Source organism: Annulohypoxylon truncatum (genome assembly GCF_022578515.1).
Source record: "Annulohypoxylon truncatum strain CBS 140777 unplaced genomic scaffold F4807scaffold_28, whole genome shotgun sequence".
Taxonomy (NCBI): domain Eukaryota; kingdom Fungi; phylum Ascomycota; class Sordariomycetes; order Xylariales; family Hypoxylaceae; genus Annulohypoxylon; species Annulohypoxylon truncatum.
Window position 1 is genome coordinate 184371 of NW_025953814.1, and position 23305 is coordinate 207675.

At 47.9% G+C, this 23305-nt stretch overlaps 6 protein-coding genes across 6 annotated transcripts; 2 read left to right on the forward strand and 4 right to left on the reverse strand.

Annotated features, from left to right (window-relative positions):
* Positions 1-453: 453 nt before the first annotated feature.
* F4807DRAFT_462761 (uncharacterized protein) lies at positions 454-4191 on the forward strand (the record flags this gene model as incomplete). Its single annotated transcript, XM_048001872.1, has 3 exons — positions 454-902; positions 1067-1462; positions 1572-4191. The coding sequence occupies 3 exons, from the start codon at positions 454-456 to the stop codon at positions 4189-4191; spliced, it is 3465 nt and encodes a 1154-aa protein (XP_047851831.1).
* Positions 4192-5381: 1190 nt separating this feature from the next.
* Positions 5382-8178, reverse strand: F4807DRAFT_435261 (alpha/beta-hydrolase). Its single transcript, XM_047998878.1, has 3 exons — positions 7660-8178; positions 7213-7573; positions 5382-7158 (listed from the first exon to the last, which is right to left on the reverse strand). Exons 1-3 carry the CDS (start codon positions 7818-7820, stop codon positions 5737-5739), a joined length of 1944 nt encoding a protein of 647 aa, XP_047851832.1. The 5' UTR covers positions 7821-8178; the 3' UTR covers positions 5382-5736.
* Positions 8179-9406: 1228 nt separating this feature from the next.
* F4807DRAFT_462763 (uncharacterized protein) lies at positions 9407-9943 on the reverse strand (the record flags this gene model as incomplete). Its single annotated transcript, XM_048001873.1, has 1 exon — positions 9407-9943. The coding sequence occupies one exon, from the start codon at positions 9941-9943 to the stop codon at positions 9407-9409; it is 537 nt and encodes a 178-aa protein (XP_047851833.1).
* A 5265-nt stretch (positions 9944-15208) lies between these two features.
* Positions 15209-15826, reverse strand: F4807DRAFT_462764 (uncharacterized protein; the record flags this gene model as incomplete). Its single annotated transcript, XM_048001874.1, has 2 exons — positions 15209-15276; positions 15346-15826. The coding sequence occupies 2 exons, from the start codon at positions 15824-15826 to the stop codon at positions 15209-15211; spliced, it is 549 nt and encodes a 182-aa protein (XP_047851834.1).
* A 546-nt stretch (positions 15827-16372) lies between these two features.
* Positions 16373-17916, reverse strand: F4807DRAFT_183992 (alpha/beta-hydrolase). The gene is made up of 3 exons (XM_047993604.1): positions 17635-17916; positions 16834-17575; positions 16373-16779 (listed from the first exon to the last, which is right to left on the reverse strand). Exons 1-3 carry the CDS (start codon positions 17819-17821, stop codon positions 16719-16721), a joined length of 990 nt encoding a protein of 329 aa, XP_047851835.1. The 5' UTR covers positions 17822-17916; the 3' UTR covers positions 16373-16718.
* Positions 17917-19150: 1234 nt separating this feature from the next.
* Positions 19151-21199, forward strand: F4807DRAFT_435306 (RTA1-domain-containing protein). Its single transcript, XM_047998879.1, has 3 exons — positions 19151-20220; positions 20275-20449; positions 20509-21199. Exons 1-3 carry the CDS (start codon positions 19759-19761, stop codon positions 20901-20903), a joined length of 1032 nt encoding a protein of 343 aa, XP_047851836.1. The 5' UTR covers positions 19151-19758; the 3' UTR covers positions 20904-21199.
* Positions 21200-23305: the final 2106 nt, after the last annotated feature.

The following is a 23305-nucleotide window of genomic DNA, read 5'->3' on the forward strand; positions in this document are numbered from 1 at the left end:
ACTAGCTTATCAGGCTGCTGGTAGGTAACGGGGTGAATTTCCACGTCTATCTATAATCATCCACCGCCTGCTCGCCTCTTGCTGACTACATACTTCTCAAGCCTCGTCGCATTCCTGTGAATCCTATACGTCAAAACCACGCATATTCTTTTTCTCAAAGAATCGCCGTCTCAGCTCTATCCTTTATCGGCCTTCCCACAAGCTAACACTTCGAAAGTTACTTATGGTGCGTTTGTATTAAAGGCTGGATAATCATGTTTCTTGCCTTTGTCTTATAACTATTATCTACCCTCTCATAGCGCTAGAATAAATTGATCCATCAGATATAATTACTTTTTTATTAACATGATAAATCCGATCATAGTCTTCCGCACTTCGACGGTCACGATACAAAAGGGGGCAAGAAGGCCGAGTCATAACGAAAATAATTCTAGAAATCACCACTAATGACTGATGGCGCCGACGGGAGGACATCGATCTTCGACGACGGGAATAAATGCAAATTCGAACGGGAACGTGAATGTAAACGGGAATCCGGTGTCAGATTACCAGGTTGCAGCATCTAATTCTACGCTGAATACCTGGGTTGGTGGTCGTCGACAACCGTCATGGCTCACCAACGCAAAACCTGTGAAGCCTACTCCTCGTCCTCCACAACCACCGCCCAAACAACCTATCACTACTACCCAGGAACCCACGCGCCCCGTTCCATCTACCGTCGATACGACAAGCCAGGCAGGAATCGTCCCAGTGCCGAAAACCTCGACAACTTCCAGTTCTGCCTCTACTGCTGCGAGAGCTACCACCCATACAGCCCCACCGCGTAGACCTCACCCTGTTCCCTCACCTCGACACCCACCCACCCAAACTCCGACTCAAACCCAAACAACAACTACACTCCCGTAAGTAAACGCCTGCAAGTATTGCCCGGTCAAAATACTTTCTCTACCTTTTTATCGTCCTTTTATTCACACCACCCACGCACGGTTATTCCACACTTTAACTTCATGTTGTCTACTCCGTACTCGGTCAGTTACTAAGCAGTGCATCTCATACGACTCAATAGAACTTCGACCTCAGCCGCACATACCATACTTCCGTCTCCCGCACCTAGTGACGAACCCAGCCCTGACGTCCCCGAGTTACAAGTCGTATCCATTGCCCCCACTACAAAGGCTCATTTCGTACTTGATACTACTGCAGATAATACTCGTGGAGAGCAACCAGATATTCGAGTTTCTACTGTTCGCGCACGGACGAACTCGCGACAAAGCAAGGACATTTCACCAACACCAAGAACATCTACTCCTACGAATACGGCTCTTCACACACCCCCAACACCAAATATACCCACGGTACCCACGGTACCTTCCGTACCTTTGGTCAACGCTCAGATGGCGCCTAAGACGGTGCCACCTCTAGAGCAGCCAGAGCTACCTCCTGCAAAAAGACGATGTACCCAGTATGTATAATGCCGTCCACGGATATCGCCCTATTATAATGATGCCTACGTCTCCCCAGGTACCTCCGGTAATAAATATAATAATAGCTAATATTATTCACACAACTAGGCAACCTAAGCAACAATTTCTCGAGTCTATTGGTGCCTTTCGAATTCTACAGGACCGTATACGTAGTGTCGGCGGAGAATCGGGCCTTGATATTCAGATCGAGCGGCCTCGATATCAACTTCTAACTGAAGCTTGTAAAGATGGAGACTTGTTCTTCGTCGCAATGCACCAACTCTTCTGTGTCTGGGCCATAGACCAGTCTAGTGTTCATCGATTATGTCATCCAGGGCTCCACAACCCAGCGCTTGTCGACAACGCGTTTGGTGTTATGGGTACACTTCTCAAGAGCAACTCAAAGCTTCGGCTGGAACATGTTCAATGGTTTGCAAGTTTCCCGGACCGTCTTTCCAATATGCAGAACGTCCCGGTTTATCAGCAGACTATCATGCGTGTGCTTGATTTTCTTACGCGCGTAGCCGAAAAGTGGGTGGCGGTACATCGCGAACACCAAGTACAGGGTTATCCGCTTCTCGTGAGCGAACTAATATATGACCTTTTCGTACTCTCGCCGATCCTCCAGGCCATTATGTTTAGAGCATCACGAAGAAGCCTAGGAATCGCAGATGGGTGTGTCGCGGCGCAAATGGAAGCTATTTTCAAGAAGGACCAAACAAACCATCTCAGTGCTGATGGGACCCTTAGAGATCGACCCGCTCACTCACTGTATACCGAGTACAATAGATCACTTATTGCAAAGTACAAGACCTTCTTTGCGCAAAATCAAGCTCAGGGCCAACCGCCGCAAGTGATCCCTCAAGGTCAACAATCCGTTCATTACGGAACAATGAACTATCAACAACAACAGCAACCAGGCTTGGCGTATCCGCCTCATATAAATCAGCACGTAGACCCTCGGAGGTATTCCCAATCTCCAGCTAATACGCCAACAAGTGTCCACAGTCCAGCTTTTTTCCAGTCACCGGTTCCGGCTCATTTCACTCTGTCTTCGAATCAAAATATGCCCGTCGGTACCAGCCCTCAGACTCAATGGAGCCCCCCAGCTCCGCAAGCGGAAGTTATGTCTTCGCACTCACCACATCCGATGTACCATCAGGCGCAGGCGCAATTTATTCAACAAGCTTCCCCTGGAGTCCCGTCAACTTCAGCTATGTCTAACCCGGCGATCTCGCATGGTAATTCCTACAATACCGCTCAACCCATTGAGCAGTGGCAACAGGGTTATCAGAACTTCAATGGTCAGCATATGGTATTTCAAGGACAGGTCCCGACTTCCACGGGTCAAGTTATAGCTGATGGTTCTGTTCTTGCTCGTCATAACGCAACAAATGCGCAGCAACCAGCGATGTACCTGGCGAACCAGGCTCAAGTTCCTACTCGCCCTCAACAATCTACTCGTTCTCAGCCTCGCCAGAAGAATGGACTAACCCGCCAAGACCGACTAATCCCACCACGCGACATGCGAATTGGCGTGCAAGATTACCCCCATAGCCCTTATGACAGGATATCTGTGGAGGGATCTCTTCATCAAGCCCACCTTAGGAGTCCGAAGCGAATACCTCTAGTGTTCGACCCGAAGAAACCAGAGAGATTTTACCAGGCCATCAAGTCGCTCGTCCTTCCACCAACGGTCGTCACACCCCAGAGCTACGTTCAAGATTTGCAATTTGCCGTACCAGAGCCCGACTATGCTAGAATTACTCGGGAAGAAACGAGGCCCGGTGAGTTCTTGCCTGTGAGCGTATTTTCTAATGGATCTCTGCGCTATCGGGTACGATGCTGTTACAGGGACGCTTCGGCTCCTCCCTTTACCGAGAGCGCATGGGTTACCACCGACACCATTTGGCCGGAGCATATCTTCATGGAGTTAAATTCCCAAATATTAGGGATTATGCGAAAAGCGCATCACTCCAAGGACCTACCTGCCGAAGCTTCCCAGCATGTTGTTACAGGTAACAACGTCCTTCGTCTTACTATTCCTAAAGACACCCCTATACCAAGTGGCAAGAAGCTGTTCATTGCTGTCGAACAGGTAGAAGTTCTCAGCCACAGTGCCGTGCTCAACATGGTGAAGTCGCAAGGTAATCAGCCGTCGAGCATAACAAGAGATATTATCAAAAACCGTCTTTCAAGCAAGTATGCGGACGATGATGAGCTTGCGATGGTTGATGATTTATCTATTGATGTCACGGATCCCTTTTCCCGGGCGATATTTAACATCCCTGTTCGTGGAAATATGTGCGCCCATCTTGAGTGTTTCGATCTCGAAACTTGGCTCAACACGCGACTTGGTAAGAAGTCGCCCTGTCAGTGTGGCCACCTTTCAGGGTGTGCAAACTGTCCTCGTGAGCCCTCGTTTGTGGACAAGTGGAGATGCCCCTTGTGCGACGGTGACGCGAGGCCTTTTAGCCTCCGGATTGATGGGTTTCTTGTAGAAGTACGCTCGAAGTTAGAGCAAGAGAATAAGCTCGGGACGAAGTCTATTCTTGTCGACCAAGACGGAAACTGGAAGCCGAAAGAAGAGCCGCATGATGATGACAGCGAAGATGAGAGCGACGAAGGTGGCGGCGGTCCGAAGGGGAAGCAGCCATCACGTTCATCCACCACGACTTTACAGCGGGATAGACCCCCTATCGAAGTCATCGAGCTCGATGACGATTAGTATTACAGCCAGGTTCTATCGTCAAGAGGTCACACATACGAGTTGTAGGCCAGGTGTTGGGTCGTCGGGCCCGTTTCACATATTGTACCCATATCGCGGGTTCTAATGGGTTCAGAGTGTTATTGCTTTGTAATTTTTTTCCCTTTTCTTTCATTGTCTACTGGTGTTCTCAACAGCAGTCGTTAGCAAGAGTCGATACCCCCTCAGCATGCCCTTATCTGTTTCAGCAGGAGTTTTTGACCAACGGGTGACGATTGCGAACCGTTCTGATTTTAGTCATACTGTCTACGCTTCTCGGGCAGACGCATCGCAAAATCGATTCTTCGTAAGGGGATACACATCAGCATGTCGGATTCATCGCGCATAGGCGCGCGAAATGGAAATAGGTTGGGAGGGATATGGGCGGGAAAAAAAGGAGTAAGAGTGTGCATTTGCAAATACGGAAAGCCTTCGGAGTATTTACTGAGTTCCCCTTGCGCGTTGGATTCATTTCTCACCGCCGCATCCAACAAACACCACAGAATTCACATACCGCGGTACATATCACATACGACGTACCTAAGTCGATCTCGTCCAGACAGCCAATTTTTTCAGGGGGTCTTCAGCAGCAACGTCAAGTACCTACGGCCCCCATCACCTGTCAAGATGGACGATAGACCCGTTCTAGGTGGTACATAATCTACTCGTCGCGGAAATATCTTGCTAGTTGCGTCACGTTTCGCCAGCAGCAATGACCAAATCCCGTGCGGGTTGCATGATCATGATAGGAATATAAAATCGTCTGTTTTCTAAACCCATGATACTCTTTTGCTATGCTTTCATATGTGGTGATGCTAAATAAGACGTGTCTTTGTAAGGTGTGATATGCCAAATGTTATTCCTATCGCGCCATGCGTAGGACGATTAGATGGGGAAATAAGGATTTTGCGCCAACTCCCAGCTCTTTTTGCCCAATATTGCGGTAATAGATATAGCTACCTAGGTACTCAAGCTCTATGAACCACCGGCAAAAAAAAAAAATTTCTCTAATGGACCAAGTCTCTAGCAGATCGAAATCGGAACTATAGCAACTTCGTTGTTTAGTCCTCTAATAGACGAGATCTAGAGTAACTCGTGTAACCCAACGAAGCCTCCTTTAACTGCTCAGAGTTGAAAAGCTACTGGGCAGAATACTTGTTAGGCGCTGCCTTCTAAACATGTAAATAAATATCAACGCTTCTTTGATAGTATTGGCAACCTACCTACCTACCTACGCCAACCCTCCCAAGAAAAGCAAAAACCCCCGCTATGATGATAATAGACGTATGTATGTAAATGTAGATATGGATCTGTACGCACGTATGTACACGACACGATAGAAAATGACAAGTAAGGGTAGTAGCAGCAGTGCGATGGTGATATAAGCGAACGGCTTCCAAGACGATTTTTTAAAGTGAAACAAGATTTTTTCTATTGATTTCGACAGGACCTGAACCAAGACTCCTCTGCGCCGTCCAAGAAGAATGCTCGCCTCCCTTTGAAACCGGTCGACCGGGTCGGACCGCTCTAGCTCCTGCTTGCCGACTGGCTTTTGCTCCCCCCGGCACCGCCCCTCTTCGCTGTAGTCTTCTCGTCCATCCCCGACTCTTCGTCTTCATCGTCGTCCTCCTCTTCGTCGTCGCTTACCGAGCCTGAGCCCGAGTTATACCGCTTTTCCCTATCCGCAACTTTAGGACGAGCGACGTGCAGCTCGTCCAGCTCGCTCTCGTCGAAGTCGCCCGCCTCTAGGTCGCGGGTAGTATTGCCGGTCCTCCTGCGGAAGCCCTCAAGCCCGGTGCCGCGTCCACGCTCAGATATGACAGGCAGGCCCGAGTATCCCGCGGTGCGTCGGCGGCCGCGCCAGATAATGTAGCCCCAGACCGCAGCGCCGACAATAACGATGGCCAGGACCATTTCGCCCGACTTCTGGTATGCGCCCCATTTGGCGTCACTAACCTCCTTATCCTTGGCCGCCTGATCCGAGTCGGTATGGTTGGTGGCGCCACCCACTGTCGTGTCCGGCAACTTCTCGCCATCCAAGAAGCTCTTAGACGGCGTGCCGCCGATGCTGCTGATGTCGACGCCCATAAACCGGTCCAGCATGTCGCGCGTTCGGCGTGGGTAATCGAAGGGTACCATGTGGGAAGAATTATAGAACAGCACGTAGGTTAAGTTACGAGCCTCCTGCCAGAAACCCGCTGCTTCTCCTTCGAACGTCCAGTCGCGGCGCGGCGCCCAGTTACCAGGGGACAGCTCGAAGCCCTTTCCACCGTTCCACTGCATATTGCTGATGAAAGATTCCGTGCCAAGATGATTGCATATTAGATCCTCGGCGCCCGAGAAGAGAAGTATATTTACTTCCTTCAGAAGGTCTGGCAGGTAATCGACGGATGGTTTCGAGGTCTGGGTATTAAACGCATTCCCAACAGCTCCGTTGCACTCAGTCCACCCGGTAACCTTGTTAGAGTTGATATGTAGAGCGTTCACTACTTCCTGCTTTCGAAGGTATGGGGTAACAGACGTTAAGTCTGGAGGCCAGTTCATACCGCAGCTCGGGTACACATCCTTCAGCCTGACGTCGTACATATTAAAGCATTCTTGTTCGCCTTTAGAGTTCCTAGTCTGGGTTAGACGGAGGATATCTTGAAGCACACGTTCACAAGCAGTATTGTCCACGCGATCACCCGATGTAGCCAAATCCTTACGACACACACGATATTGAGCCTCGAGCTTCCCCGATATATCGGAACCTTTAGCAACAATGCCCTTCTCGTAGGCAAACGAAAGGTACGCTTCGTACTGCTCTGGCGGGGAGACCCAGCCGTTTCCGATGAGTAAACCTTTGAGGTTCCACGCAATTTGAGTTTGAGGTTGTTTATTTCGTTCGAGTATTGCTTTAGCGATGTAGGGGATGTGCTGTCCAGCAAATGATTCGCCTGCGATGTAAATCTAAAAAGACTGGGTTAACACGTTGCAACAGCCGCTAGTATTTTAACTTCTCACATCGTCGTGTTCATATTCCGGGAATAGCTTATACCATTTCTCGAGGAAAGTAACAAACTGGTTGGCCATTTCATCCAGTTCGTGGACGTAGCTGTCGGTGTTAACATAACTAAATCCGGTTCCAACAGGGTTATCGACGAAAAGCAAGTTCGCAAACTCGTTCCAGCTCCCATTGTTGTACTCCAGAGTATTCTCATCCTTCAGACGATAGGGGCCGATCTCCATTAATGCGCCGTCCTCGGAACTGCAGCCGGGCCCTCCATTTAACCAGATGACGGTCCGTTGCCGGTTCGCAATGTGCTGATTCTGAAAGTGCCAGAAGAAGAGGTTCCCGTTGTGTTCTGGCGTGATCTCGATGTGTCTATATCGAGAGATTGGAAGTTAGTAAGCCAGACCGGTTGTTGTGAAGGCTGAAACGCCAAAGGACGTTTATGGGTTTTTGCTCACCCAGCATGCATCTTAATTGAATCTCCTTTCGGAGCTCCCGGTAAAGAGTGAACATAGTAGTCGCTAGCACTCAGATCAGCGTTGGCCATCGACATCCAGCTAGCCAGGCCAAGTGCGGCGATGACGACCCGCGCCGAGCTCCTGAACGAAGCTGGAGGCATAACTGCAACACCGGAAAGGAGGAATCTTGGAGGACCCGGTTATGTCACTAATGCTAATTTCCTATACATCCATCGGATAATAGAAGGGTTTAAAGACTGAATGCTCAATCCAGGGGGTTATTAAGGGAGAGTCGTTAACTAAAAATATTGAAAGTTGAAAGAAGAACTGGTAGGTATTGAGGCAAGCTAATTGGAGGGTTGAGGAAGCGACGAAGGTGGCCTCTGTACTTCTTAGTGAAGCAGGTACCAATCGAAATCCAAGACAGGCTAATATGGGTCATTGCGGCAGTGGCAGTTGCGGCAGCCCAGGTGGTTCTTGCATGAATGCAGGTGAGCTTACGTTATTCTGGGGCCATTGTAGCCAATTAAGTTCATGATAAAGTTGCAGGCAAAAATAGCTGACGACATTAACATTTTATCTTATACCTATTGCGAATCACCTCGCTAGAAGAATACATAACATCTTACTATCACATTTAAGCACACGATCTTATTCCTTACCTACTTTTTCTTACGTCTTTTTAGAGTGGATGAACGGAAGGTAAGGTTTGTTTAAGCCAACCACGCTAGAGTCGATTTACGTAGACATTCATCTTGTCTCACACTTATATAATACATCAATCAAAAGTACAAGTTTTACGACATTCATCTTACACTGGGATCAGAACAGCATTGCAATTATACAAAGTCTCGGTTGACTTCGGATTTCAACCTGGAGAGCAGCAACAGCAAAACACTATTCACTTTAAGATGTGAAAGAACTGATAACGCCCTCAGGAACTCCACAACGCGAAGGAATAAGGTTTCGGCCTCGGGCATCACAACACATCTCGGGAAGCAATTCTCACACGTGTCATCCGAACAAGCCACAATGTTAGAATCACCTTCTGGACCAATTCTCGCCCACGCAGGAACCGGATAGCAGGGTTTTCGATAGTCGCAAGCCAAAGTTGTATGATTTCCTTCAACGCCTTGCCCTTGTTCTACGGATATGAGGTCAGGGTATATTCCTATGCATGCCGCACAATACCAATGCCCCGTCAGATGCAAGACACGAAAGGTTGATTTGAACCCGGATTATGCACCACCCTTGATGCCCATTTCCAAATCAACGAAAAGTGCGATGGGCCTATGCGGCACTCGTTATATTATTAAGGCACCCTTCTACCAAAGACAGCTTGTTTCGTTTGCTTGGAGGATGATGCTAAGGAAGGTAACGGCATCCTGTTGTGATGGATGTCTATCCCGTCTGGCGAAAAAGGGCCAATAAATCGGTGAGCCGAGTAGATGTCACCGAGTACGCCTGAGAGCGAGGCCCTCGTGACCCTTATTCCCGAATACCGGAATTATATGCATATTCGTTTCCTATTTCTGAGGCATATACTATGATAAAGTCAGGGGCCACGGAACAAGTTGAGCGCCAGGACGGCATTAATACCTGGAGCGGACCAACAAGGTGAACCATCAGCCCGATGACCCAGACGGATCTACTGGCCTCTAACCTCCTCAACTTCCCTCCGACAAGCAGGGATCTTCATTGTTCGCTGAGGGGTAGAGGCTAGGTACCGTGGCACGTCTGCCCATCATCATTGCCACGGAGCGCGGGCAATGTAATTCACCATCCCGTTCAAAGCGTTATCGCCCTCTTCGTCGGTTATGAGCTCTGCATCCTGCAGCGTCGTCAAGACATCCCCAACCCAACTCTGACACGTCCAATCCGACTCGGTATTATTCACTTGGGAGCCCAAAATTGCGTCGCGTAGTCTCATATCAAGTTCCGAACTGGTCTCAACTGTCGCGACCGCTAGTCGTCGGTAGAAATGCAGCCTGGTTCGGGGATGAGGTTGGTTCCACACCTCTTCTACGGTAAAGTTTGGGTGTTGACCTTTGATTCGGATGGTGAGGTTTTTGCTCTCGTTCTCGTCAAAGACGATATATAACTCGGTGACTCGGGTGCTCTGGATATCGCGAGGGTAACCCCTGAAGATCAAAATCCAGAGAGTCTGGGAGTGGCCGCCATCGTCCTGCCTGTTGTGATCATCGCCGTCTTGCTGGATTTGCTGATTTTTGTCTTTGCCATTATTTCCTCCCCCGTGTCCGGCTGTGCTTGAAACGACACCCATTGGAGCCTCGAGCATTAGAGGAGTACTAGAACCACCCGGATGAGCCCTAAGGTCCGGAGGTTCTCTTCGACACTTACGAAGACCAGCGAGTCTATCTTTGTTTCTTAAGGGGTCAAACCATGTTCTAGGTCGAACATGACAATGGACGATCAACCTTTGTTGCGGGTAGGTTTGATTATCGCAACGCGAACGGGGTGGCGGCTTTGTCTGGTCGTTATCGATGGGAGGCTTTCAAGGAGAACGGAAAACTAGCCCACCCCCAAAATGGATATGTGGGTGGTGGCCTTACAGAAACGCCCACTCTGGCACTGCCTTAGGTACCGTACGGTACAGAAGACAAGCAGCCAGCAGCCCATCTTACATACAGAACCCCGAGCTCGCAACTAACCCTGGTTACAGATGGCAATCACACCGCAAAGTATTCTCCGATGTACAGAAAATCGTCTAACTACACAGATCAAAGCGATATATGCACTCGATCACTACCACTTAGCACATTCAGGTCCCCTCTCGAGCCCTCGAGTCCACTAATTAGTACACTTGCAGACACCGAAGTTTGCCTTGTACAGAAGTCTACCGATAGACACGCCAAAGGAACGGTGGAGTCTATTACCCAGACATAGAGCAGGTAATTTGTAACCCCGTTTTCTCTTCTAGACAAGTTGCAGCCCATCCACTAGAATGGCTTGCATGGATTATGCAGCCAGACCCACAGAGCGTTCTAGACCCACGAGTGTGAGCGTTTCGGGTGAATGAGGTGACAAGCGGGAAAGGATTGTAAGACAGCGAGCGCTATACGATTTCGCGCTTCTTCCGACAGTGGGCACTATTCTACCTAAAGATCTACCAATCTTTTTTTTTTCTGCAATTAGCAGTCTAGAGGATATAATTATCCCCATTTTAGCTTGCCTAATCTCATCCGAAACGTCTAACTTTTAGTAGGTGATGAGGCCGCCCAATATTCGACGCGAAAAGGAAGATGCCGCGGAGGCGTACTCGCACATCATGTCTACTATAGTACCTACCTATGGATGTACTTTCGCAATCCAACTTTGGGCCTAATAGGAAAATTGGATGTAAGCTGTCGATCGCTCATACGATTTGATCTCACATTCCTGCAATTGGCCGATTGAGTACAATGAGCCCGACTACCATATTTATCTTTTGACTTTCCAAATAGTTCATCAAATGATACAATAATCCTTTAAAGTAAGTATTTCGACGTCTTTTATTCTTATTTTTATACATTCGTAACCCAATGCTGATGAGTTGAACGTTGTCAGTACCATGAAGAATTAAATAACGCCGAGTACGACCGTCGGACTCTCATATAACCATTGGGCAAGTCAAATCAAATCATAGGGGTCACCCTTTTTATTAACAATGGGAAGATAAATCAGCGTTTCCCATCATAGCAAGTCATTTGAGCGCGACCAGGAAATCCCCCATTCAGGTGAGATGAAAGAGTGTACCGCCCTTCTGCAGGCTTCTCTGCTTCCCTGTGATATATTGCTATGTATATGCATAGCACCTGATGTGTGCGTTTCATTGAAGTCGACAAATTCCCAATCATCGGCGATCTCGCTACTCCTACACCTAGGCCGATCGAAGATGCTCGGCTGCAGCAACTGCTACAATATGTACTTGTACCTACCGGGGTAAATAATCGGCGAATCTCGTGACGGTACTCCCACCTTGCTCGTGCCGGCTCACCTTAAGAGCCTCTTAAACAACACGCTCGGATTAGGCACCCAGGCACATGTTGTCTAAGTTAGTATTAGAGGAATACCTCGCGCTATCATGGCCCGGACATGTGTGGGTGACTAACTAGGTAGGTAAGTACTTCCCGAGAATGACTGAATACGACGTGCCTTGAGCACGATTACTGTGCCCGAAGCCCATTTGACTTTGAGGATTTCTCACACGACGACCTAGCCAGTTTACCGTCTATTGCGACCAGGTATAGTTCACCAAAGTCACGTCAACTGGTGATTAGGTATGCGCCGCATACCGTCAAGCCGGCGGTTGATGGGTTCCTAATATCGGCACGGTGCGGACCTTCCCGGGACCACACCCCTGGTGAGTCATGCCGAAGGCTATCGTAGGGTTTACGGGTATTGAAATTTGCATCGGGTAGCTTTGTAGAATGAAAGGACTGGTTTTTGGCTTGATTGCATGAATTTCCTTGACTAACTAACGTTATTCAAAAACTACCTATCCAGGTTATTAGGTGGCGGTTATATTGTACGCGCGTAAGCAGAAGTCTTCCGAGGCACTCACTTGATGTTAATTTATCACATCTCAGAACGCACTGACAGTTTAATATGTATGCTACAGCCCTCCCTATTATACTCGATGCTCGGGAGAAGCTGGAAATACTCGAGTCAGACATTGACGAACACCGAGCGCCGAGTGTTTAGCCTACTTAATAAGGAATCCACGAGCTCAAGAGACACACTTGACTCGCGTGGCTGAGATTCACCTAAGTAGCAATCATTGTTCGGAATTACACATAAATCCTCACCATCATCTCAGAGCATCACGTTGATTGATCAACCAGAAACCTCCTCACGCTCATCATACGACCAAATTCACTTCTCCTTGTATCAGATGCTCTTACAATCGGCCGTCTTCAAATTTGGTTCCTATCTCCCAGTCCTCTGGTAAGCTGATTTTCTCATATGTTTAGATGAAGTCATATCCATGATAGCAGTTATAGTAGACACGTGGCCCTGCATAGAAACGATGGAGATGAATTGCCAGCAAATTCGTTGTACAAGGCTAGGGATGTTTCAAAGAACTCCCTCTGTACTGGTGACTGGTCACATTCCAGCCATCCGTATTATGGGAGCTGGCGCGTGCAAAAACCAGCTACCGAACCCGATTCAGCAAGTACTATCGATTTTATATCGATTTATCTTCAGGGGTCCATTTAACTCCGGCAGCTCAGAGTATCATGAAGCGCTTCGCAGTTCACCCACTCTCCTAGGTAGTTTGGTCGAGAGCCATGCTACCTACCAGATGGAACCCTAGGAGCACGTGAACGTCACATAGCTCCCCCTGAAGCTACAAAATTCATCAGCATACCTATCAGGCGAGCACAACAACGTATCAACCTAACCTAAATGGTAGGGAACGCAGCCATCACTGTCGCCCCCTAAAGACATGCTCAAAGTATCTCCATACTTCTGCTACCACCTAAGCTGGCCACTAGGCTGAATTGGGATTGAGGCTATTCGATGCCCGCCTCTCACGCCTCGCGTGGTGATTTGACGATCTAGACCTCCCATACCATCAGGTGTGTTGCACGTATCCGTGCCCTCCGAGGGCCTGCGCAGCCGGAGCGTAGAGAAAAGCAGTTTATCTTAACTGTGTTAGGTAGGTAGATAAGTAAAGGCGCGCCGGCAGAAGAGACCGCACCTGCATGTTGAGTTACACAGGCATCGTAGCCAGGCATGTACGCAGATGCTTATGACATGGTACGTCTGGGTTCGCAGGTGCCCTCTCTCGAAACCGGCGTCTAGGGGTGGAGTTTACTTGCATACACACCTATCTCTAGGTAGGTATGTACAGTCGAAATCGTAAGGTGATATGGACGTAGAGGGTAAAGGGGTTTTCGCAGGTCGAGCTGAGGCAGCGGAGTTTAGGGGGAATTAAGAGAGTAAGAAGCGGAGTTGTGTTCTTTGATAAGGCAATAGGTTCTGTGTTATTCTTACCACCTAAACCCCTGAACCAGGCTTCAGACGTACTTTAAGTTTGGGTGCATAGTTACATAGGTAGGTACGTAACGTAGTTCTAACGATGCTATCAATCGTGGTGGTATCCATACTGACCCAGACTCTGGATCTACAACAATATACATCCGTATGGAATTTGAGGTTTCAGAAAACTTCAACCTTGAACTGCTTTCAGCGTAACTCCTATCACAATTCTCTTAAGGGGATAGACATTTAGGGTACGTCACCTCGTTTCCCTTTTCCTACGAGGCACCTTCGACAAACCGAGGAGGCCACGAACAACACGAACTTATACAATACTATCAAGTCCGTACGTATATTACTCAAGCAGGTGCGTACCTACTTAGGCAGTCAAAATCCCCATCTAGGACCCTTAAATCGGCACCTCCGAATCTAGCGTTACTTGTCACGGAACCTCCCTTGCTTACCTTGCCGTACCTATCTACCCATACCTACTCACTCTACTACTCTACCTAGTATCCTACCTACCTAGGTACGTTTAGGCCTTAAACACATACCTAGGTAACACCCGGCATACCTATATTTTGCCGTCGAAAAAAGTTACCTAATCCTCTCCCAAGGCCCCTCCCCGCGCGGCCGTATGTACGTTACTAGCTTAGCTCCTCCGCTGCCAGAAGGCGCCCGAAGCTGTGGGGCCTCGGGCGCTCGAGGCGCGTGTTTCGGAAAGGTTAAGTTGCGTTTCGGCTCTTTCTGCCAACCCCACGCCTATTCTCCCGGTCTCGAAAAAAAAAAAAAAACTTTCCCCATACATAGGTATGCAGGTAGGTAGTAAAAAGGTTTATAAAAAAATGAAAGAGAGATGTGGATGTCCAGGTGTGTGTTAGGCTTTTCAAGTGGTGGCAAACCGTTGGCTAGGATCCGGGGGTGGCGCGCTTGCCTCTTATATCATTACGACGAGTACGTACGGGAATTATTCGCACTGTCGGAGGTACTATCTTCTATGCATGTAACACAGCGTGACATTTTATATCATCATACATATATCTACTTTAGTTATGTACTCATGTGCATGTTTGACGCCTCCTGAGGCTTCATGGGTAGGGTATAGGACGCCAGCTAAGGGGTTGAGGCGCGGACACGTGAATACGCTTATATGCGAGTGTTCTCGCTCGAAACCATCTCAGCCCTCTGCCCTGTCGACCGGAGGAGCCGGCTATTGGATCTGGCCCTTACGACGGCACTGGGTAGGTAGACTCTGTTGAACAGAAGTGGGGGTTTCGTGGTTTTCTCTTAGCTGAAGACCTTAGCGGCGAGCTATACGATAGTTGCCTACGATCAACTGAGCTAGCATCGCCTTAGCTTTTTCGTATCCGTCGGCAGCTATTCAGGCATATGTAATGTAGGAATGAGCACTGCGCAGTAGGCAACCCAGAGTTATTTATAAATACTTGTCTTGGCGACGTGAGCTTCTTCTATCTAGAACCCTGTTCAGACAGTGACGTGAACGTCCGACAACCCAAGCATAGACAAACTTTCAAGCCAACTGCCGTCGAGCCCAACCGACACCCTAACCATGCTTCAGTTCGTCGAATCGCTGGTCCTCGCAAAGCGGAAGAGTGGCATACGCAAATTCCCCTCATAATGTATTGTTAGCCACTAAAGTTTCGATTTGAATCGATTCCGGCGGTTCCCATATTGTTTCACTGGTTCGCATAAGCGAGCCCATGGATGGCATAACTAGGAAGACGATATCCACAAGTTCTAGGGACAGCTGCGGGAAGCGCGTCTTTACATTGTCAAGAACCTGAATTTGACAGACAGGACAGGCGTGTCCATCCATTATAGCGACGAAGATGTTCAGAATACCGTAAGCATTCGCGTACTGGGCGTCCTCTAAGCTGAAATCATGGAAATGATTAGGACCGCCTGCCATCTTATGAAGTAACCAAATGTAGCTCTTCAAGACGAAGATCGGATCCGAGTATACGTGGAATTCGGCGTTGGGAGGGGGAATCTCCCCGTCGTAGAACTCCATCATTTTATTCCATTTCTCGGCTGGTTGCGCGTTGAAATATCGCAGAGCTTTGGGGACTTGCCCAATGGTTATCTTCGAGCCGAAAAACCACTCCTCGATGGACGACGCACGTACGACGCCGTCAGAGGGATTGACGGGCAGAAGATCCATTTCGATCATAACACAGAAATGATGAGAGCCTATGTCATACAGCATCTTTACCCCTTTTAAGGTGCTGTAAATGTCGTATGGCATGTCTAGTGAATCGATTAGGCGGTTGATCATATTGAAGCGGCGATTCGAAAGCTTTTCAAGTTTCCCCAACAGTTCCTTCTGGGTAGGTAGGGTGCCAATTTCAACAATATCGTTCATGCCAGCATACTCGAAACGTTGTCGGCGTGGGCTGACCCTTCTAAGCTCCAATCCGGTAGGGAATAGTATAAGACGTCGGAGGGCTACACTCCTGCTGAAGTGACAAACATGAAGAGCGACAGGTATCTTGTTGGATCGAGGAGGTGGCCTAAGCAAGGGCAACCTGTTCTAAAGGTGCCCTGGTAGAGGCGGATTCGGAACTTCGACTAAAGGCCAGAGGGTTGGGGGACTGTTTTTAATTGGACTTGACAGTCGAACCATTGTGGCACTCGGTAGAGTGAACTCCTAGATCATCATTCGAAGCTCAAAAGGTAATTGGCAGAGATAATGAAATTGGCCTAGTGCTTCTTGGGGTGTCTGTTCATCTACAGTGATGTCGGCATTGATCGTGATAAGGCTCTGCTTATACCTCAAGTAAGTTGGCTGAGCCATGATCGTTGTATTGATTTAGTAGATAACTCCCTCGTGAAATCAATAAGAAAAATAATCGTCTATTGCCGTGAATATAGCGATGTCGAGTATTAACTTGAAGACGAAGGAGTTTGAATTTAAGTGATGATCGGCATGTGAGAGTTTGTGGATTGACGGTAGAATATGTCAGTCGTGACAACCATAACTCTAATCCCAAGCTAGCGAGACTTATAATTGCATAGGCAGGAAGTACGTACCTAGGTATTCCCTGCAGTTTAAATCATAAATCCTCTTTTGCGAGCATGTCAACAATGTCAAGGTAGAATGCGATAGCATTGAACCTACTCATCGATTAGTGCATGTGAGCAATGAATACAGAGTGAGTGTGTGCCTACGATGGTCCTTGGCCCATCCACCTCTGCAACGTCCATTTTAAGCGGTTCGTCCAATTGATCAAATCTAGGTGGCTTACACCAACTAGAGTCCCCTTGTATGAGCCCCATCTAGAGCTCGTAACACTGACAAGGCCGTCGTTAGGGCCCTCCATATCGGTAATTATCTTGTGTGAATGTCGAAAAGGAGAAAAGAGAGATGGCGGATCCATCCTTGCCCCATACGAGAAATAGCGAACATTTGGGTCATCCGGAGTTTCTGGGTTGAATTCCTTCGTCATATACTTGAGAGTGAGTTGCTCGAAGGCCCCAGTATCGACCCCTATACCTTCGACGAATTTGTATACGCTTTGAATATGGTCCGGACCAATTTCTTTGAGTAAATAGTCCGCAAAGGCGCTCCCTCGATGCGGGGATGCGACGGTGACTAAGGAGCGCACATCGACATTCTTAGGTTGGAGATGGGATATCATGTATCTAGCATCTAGGCCTCCCATTGAATGTGCGATAATGTTTACGCTCTTATCCTTCGCAACTTGGGCAATCCCACCAGCGAGCTTCTCAGCTCTCTGCTGGATACTGCCGGACGGCGGTACCGCTACCGTGATGACTTGGACACCGTTAGCCTTCAAGGCATCGGTGATACCCCTCCAATACTGGATGGCCGGGAGCCAACCCCCAACGACCTGAAGTTCCGCAAATCCCAATAATCCGTGTGCTAGAACAACTGGGTGCTTTGGAGTAGCTAATGCCATATGTTAGTTTGAAATCCGAATAGCCTCCTGAGACACAAGCAAGTCGTACCATAATGCTCTTTAATGGCGGCATATTCATTATATATTTCCTTTCCGAGATCCTTGAGCCTAGGATCGTGTTTACTGCGCTCAGTAGAATACCCCCGAGCGAGTGACCATGGTGTGGCCCAAACCGAGCGAGCGCATATAGTAAATAGTCCGTTCCGATGGTTTGTAACACATCGATATAGGCTCATTGCTATATCCTTAACGCCTCGCCTCTCGAGTGCTTTGGCTTGAAGTTGATTCACAGGTTGGTTACGTTATCCATTATCCGAAGATAAACATTGGCAGCTTCATGTTGTATCCACATACGTCATGTATATTGTACTGTAAGTACCTAAGTACATATCGCGGGTTAGGTAAGCTGGTAAGAACTTTAAAATGGTCCGAGCTCTCCGGGACTTCCTGCCCCTTCTCCACCGATAGGCGGGTCTTGGCAGGAATCGATTCACGATGAAGGAGCTATGGGCCGCATAAACGGTCGCATCTTGTTCAACCTCCTGCCGCACTCGATCACCATTCAATTTCTTCTTCCAAGGTTTAAACAAGTTTAGACTACACCACTGACAAACATGGGGATCCCTCAATTCACATGAAAATCGTACCATTCTACCCCTGTGCCCTCCATGTAGCGACGATATGAACCTTGCGAATTGACACTAAGAGGACATCAACACGCCTCCTCACGCGGTTCTCGCGTCTACTAGTTTGTGATCTACGATTATTCCATTCAAAATCGACTACGGAGAGTTGCAGTCGGCATTTTTATCACCAACAGCCAAGCAAACAAAAACCCTAGCTGCCCAATCAGGCGCCTCCGGGCGTCAATTACCGTGGATCACGTCTTTCTGTGGATGTGGCTGGCTTAGTAGGCTAGGAGTCCGTTGCTTGTGCTCCTGTGATGAGTTGCCGACATTGCCTTATTCTACAGGCAAACTATCTCGCTTCTGTTCAACTCTGATCACTCCTGTGTACAGGACATGCCGACAAAGCGCCCTGTCACCTTTCAGAATTCGTCTCAACTTCTTCTCAGTTAAACATTTAGGGTAGCGCTGGACAGTTCCTCCTTGATTTGATTATATCAAGCGAAGTTGTACAGCCTGGCCTCGGGCACTGCTACGTACAGCCTGCTGCAGATCAAGCTAAGGAAACATGGGTTCGTCTAGAATAGCCATAGACGTGCTGGCTTTAACCGCGCTGTTATACCATTCCCCTTGTGATTGGCCCCTTCTGACAAGGAGCCCTTGGTCGAACCACAGCGTCGGGTCAACCCTCCCCATCAGGGCCATCCTTTACTATTGCTAATTGGGCATTTCACAAACTCCGATGTGAGAAACATCGAGAGGGGTTTTCCAAAGCCTTGTCCGCAAATTTCGCTACCTACCTCTCACCCAGCACCTACTTAGGTACCATACCTATCTAGGTATCTGCAAAACTTATGACCCTAGGGACGATTAATTGCTGTGACCTAAGTAGTGGGCAAGCCTAGTTCTGTATCGTATTTGAGGTGCTAAGTTACGCAGGTTACGTTACTTAGGTCGTTTCCTCAATGCAATAAGAAATCCAACAGCCACTAACTCAATGTCGCTCGCTCACTATCGCCCACATGCTCTTGTACTTATGCTTCTCCCCTCCACTATGTCTCGCGGTATGAATATATAAATGCAGTATGGGAGCCACAAGCGAGCTAACTTGGCCTATAGATCGGGCCAAGACGGGGGCCTTTCAGATAGGGTTTGCTGTAGGCCGGCTGTTGGTGTATGCCCTACCAATGTCGATCTCTTCACTAATCTGGGGGAGGCAGTACATAGAGTAACCAACACGAGTAACACGGGTTCTGGAGGTTGTAGGAAGCAGATGGGGTCCTACATTGCTACATCGGCTCACGATTGGAGCAGATTCACCTCGGGCCGGTGCATGATGATGGTTCACCCGATGTATTCCTCTACCCCAAGCGCCCTCAATGTTGCCTTCCCAGGTTCCCGGGACCGACAGACTTAAGTGTTGATCTCGAACACATATATAGAACCTAGCTGGCTGTCGTCAGGTTGTCCCCTCCCTGACCTTCTAGACTTCCTCTTCCCTTTTAATCAACTTACCTAAGCAGCGAGTGCGATGACAGCCACGCGACATGGCTAGCTCAGCGGATTGTGCCTCGGGCTATTGCCCGCGAGTCTTTCTCACATATGAGCCTTCTCTCGCTGGAAACGCGGTCCTTCTCGCCCTATTCGCCGTTCTGATACCTGTCACCTTCGCCTTGGGGATTAAATATAAGAGCTCCATTTTCGCTGCAACCGTAGACACTGGGCTTGCCTTGGAGGTGGTGGGCTATATTGGTCGAGTTCTGTTGCACAGCAGCCCAAATGACCGAAGCTATTTCATCCTGTTCATAATTGGGACAGTGATAGGCCCAACATTTATCTGCGCCGCTTTGTTCCTTATCATGCCGCAGATCGTCGCTGTCTATGGCGAGGAATTTCGCTCGTGGAGACCGGACTGGTTTTCTTACCTATTCTACGCACTCTTGACTATATCAGCTGCACTCGAGTTGGCTGGGGGGATCGTTTCTACGATACGAGATGATTCGGGAGATGTAAGTCGGTGGTCCTCCTGGGAATTGGAGTATTATTGACTGACGACCATTAAGATTGACACAGGTGTTCGTGTCCTCGTTGTTGGACTAGCGATCCAACTTGTCGCGCTAGCTATCTTCATCTTCCACGCTATGCTGTTTGCGATCGCCGTCCGCACGAGACACCATACGTTAGATATCAAGTTTGCTGGGATATACAACAGCGGGTCCTTCAAGATCTTCTTACTTGGTAGGTAGACACAAAAGCTAATAAAGGAGACCTAGCACGCTTACTCACACGCCACATAGCATTCTCGCTAGCTACTCTCCTGCTAGTCGTGCGAACAGCTTATCGACTCGTCGTAGTTGCAGAGGGATACGATAGCTCAATCGCGCAGTCCGAAATACTTCTACTAATTCTCGACGGCTTGATGGTGCTCCTCGCTACTATACTCCTGACCGTATTCTTCCCGGGACGCGTATTGCCTGACTCGCGGCCTCAGACGATGACCCGGAGGGTCTCCAAAACACCACTACGACCGATTCGACCGGCCCCGTACGAACAACCCTCGGTTCATAATAGTCCGACTTACTATTCGTCCAGCATCAGGTCTTCCCGGCAAGCCCATTCACCAAAGAAATCGCAGTATCCGATACAACCCGCTCCCCAGAGGAGCATGGTTGATAGCGACGCTTTGTGGTGAATGGGACTTTGGTATATTCGCGAGTGGAAGGGGTCGACACTCGTATCAGAGTCTCGTATCTCGGTAGGAATCCGGGATGGTTATAGGGGGTTTATGTGACTTGGTTGACGGCTGCCCGGAGAGAAAGCCGACTATGACTTCGTTAAAAACTTACATGGCTTCGGGAAGCCTGGCTTCAGAGGCGCCATGGTGTCGTTCGCTTGATTTCCGTCTAGGAGCTACGTTTGGATTATGAATCTTGGCGTTGAGGATATTCAACTCTTTTGCGATATGGTATATCGAGAAACTGCCACATCAGGCTAGGCTGGTGTTATAGGGTTATCCGTCTGTTTAGATTATGACTTTGCTACATCGCCAGATTACTTACTGAATGAATTTTTATGTTTTACTAGGTACTCTTTTTCATGCTTCTTTTGGAACAGATTTATAAGTGAGACTTGCAAACCTTATGTATAATCTGTATTAAGTCTTGGAGTTAATAGATCGTTAGATATTGTCTTAACAAGAAATTAGTAAAACTAAGACTTGTGCTATGATTTCACCTAAATCATCAACAACACCCGCTATCGTGGTATCCCACTTGCCAGCCTTAAATTCCAGCGGGAATAGATCGGTATTCTTGCGTCAGGGCCTAGAATAGTAACAGAATACTGCTGGTAACGTTAGTCCATCCGAGACATTTTAGTTAAGTTCCCAGGTGCCGGTCGATTTGTACCTACCTACGTTAGATCCCTACTATGCTGGGGGCTGGAATACCAACTAAAAATGAACCCACTCATCCCATCTTACTTCCTACCGCTAATCTTGCCTCATAAGGTGGGATCACTTGTGTGAGCCCTGGGGATTTACCTCTGGGATGGAGAAGACTAGGCGCCGGATCTTGCTAAGGTTAGTACGAGTACCCTGGTACACATTGACACCATCTTGTTCCTGGGCTAGCTAATGCTTTGTTTGCTTTTGTATCCATGCAAAATTAATATTCTCTGTGATGTGACAGGTATTAAGCCACGGCGATCACGATGGAATATTCCCATTGGTGTCCTTATACACCCATACATACGTAGAGCGCTTACTCACGCAACCCAGGACAAAGAGAAGTATTAAATACTGAATGTGGGACAACCACTATCAACTTGTTCCTCAGTACCTACCTGGGCGACTTTCAAGTGAAAACCATTAACCAGCTTGGTATGATATGAAGCGCCCATTCAACTACCACTCACCAATAGAGAATTAGAATCCCACCTAGTCTATGCCGAGCGGGTAATGTTGAAGGAGAAGTTTCCCGCCCTTACTTCTACTTCTGTATCGGCATACAAAATAGTTCATTGGATATGAGGAGACACAGAAAAATGACTCACATGTAAGACTCACTAAGGGCGGGTAGCATTGTGTCTTTAGAGCTAGACAAGAGCCTATCCTGCTCAGTGGTAAATGCTTGTTTTCAGGATTGGGGTTCCGAGAGGTAGGTAATGGAGGTTAGCTATTCCATCCCTTGCATAAGCCACCGTTCCAATCACCTTTACCATGCGTTCGGAAGATAGCGGTATAAGCTAGCGGTGTGTATGGTAATGTGTCAGCGTGTTACCTAAAGATGTTCACCAGACTAGAAGACAGTTGCCGGCGCTTGTGTATGTGCAATGCATCTCATTAGCGTCAGTCCATCGATACCTCCTATTCGCGTAGGCAACACCATCTTCTTCTAATATACCCAATTCACGTACTATTCTACCGGAATCATGTACAATATGATCTTTTATAGGTATCGTCCAATAAAAATCCAGATCTTAGTCAACCCTCTTGTTACCCCTTACTTTTTCGCACCCTTGTCCGTAGCTAAAATAGCAAGAAACTTGTACTCTAATACCTCCTATAGGTAATGATTATCTATGTAAATTAATTGAGAAAAGTTATCAATGATTGAAGGCCTTGATAAAGCTTGTTTTGTTGTATGGAACGTAATTTTCAAGCATCTTGGGAATTCCACTTCACAATTTCTAGGAACCTTGGAAGTTGACCCACTTATAAAAGGGGTTATTAGGGGCGAGCCCAACCTAGTAAGAATCCAAATATTTCAAATTCCTCATAGTGATAAATTGATATGAAGATCGCGGCAGTTCATCATGGTAGACGTTCGTGAAACAGAAGACAACTACGTAAAAATTCAAGGGTGATGCCCGTGTCCCTTTCTCTTAAGCGTCCGCCTCCTTTAACTATTTGATAGTTTGTAGAGTTTCAATGTGTACCACCACCTTACCTGGATGCACAAAGACTTCACCATTTGGCATAATTTGACCAAGAAGTTCTAGATATCTAAACTCATTGAAGTATCATCACGTACAATATCTCAACATTTTGTTCCAACTGTAGTTTTCCTAGTAATCATGCTGACCGCTTTGGGA

Excerpts from the sequence above, each read along its gene's own strand:
- F4807DRAFT_435261 (XM_047998878.1), bottom strand. The coding sequence starts at position 7,820 with ATGCCTCCAGCTTCGTTCAGGAGCTCGGCGCGGGTCGTCATCGCCGCA. Across the intron at positions 7,574-7,659 it reads TCAATTAAGATGCATGCTGG|ACACATCGAGATCACGCCAG; the intron begins GTGAGCAAAAAC and ends CTCTCGATATAG. Across the intron at positions 7,159-7,212 it reads CGGAATATGAACACGACGAT|ATTTACATCGCAGGCGAATC; the intron begins GTGAGAAGTTAA and ends CAGTCTTTTTAG.
- F4807DRAFT_435306 (XM_047998879.1), top strand. The coding sequence starts at position 19,759 with ATGGCTAGCTCAGCGGATTGTGCCTCGGGCTATTGCCCGCGAGTCTTT. Across the intron at positions 20,221-20,274 it reads TACGAGATGATTCGGGAGAT|ATTGACACAGGTGTTCGTGT; the intron begins GTAAGTCGGTGG and ends ACGACCATTAAG. Across the intron at positions 20,450-20,508 it reads CTTCAAGATCTTCTTACTTG|CATTCTCGCTAGCTACTCTC; the intron begins GTAGGTAGACAC and ends CACGCCACATAG.
- F4807DRAFT_183992 (XM_047993604.1), bottom strand. The coding sequence starts at position 17,821 with ATGAGCCTATATCGATGTGTTACAAACCATCGGAACGGACTATTTACT. Across the intron at positions 17,576-17,634 it reads CGCCATTAAAGAGCATTATG|CTACTCCAAAGCACCCAGTT; the intron begins GTACGACTTGCT and ends ATATGGCATTAG. Across the intron at positions 16,780-16,833 it reads TGGATGGGCCAAGGACCATC|GTTCAATGCTATCGCATTCT; the intron begins GTAGGCACACAC and ends ATCGATGAGTAG.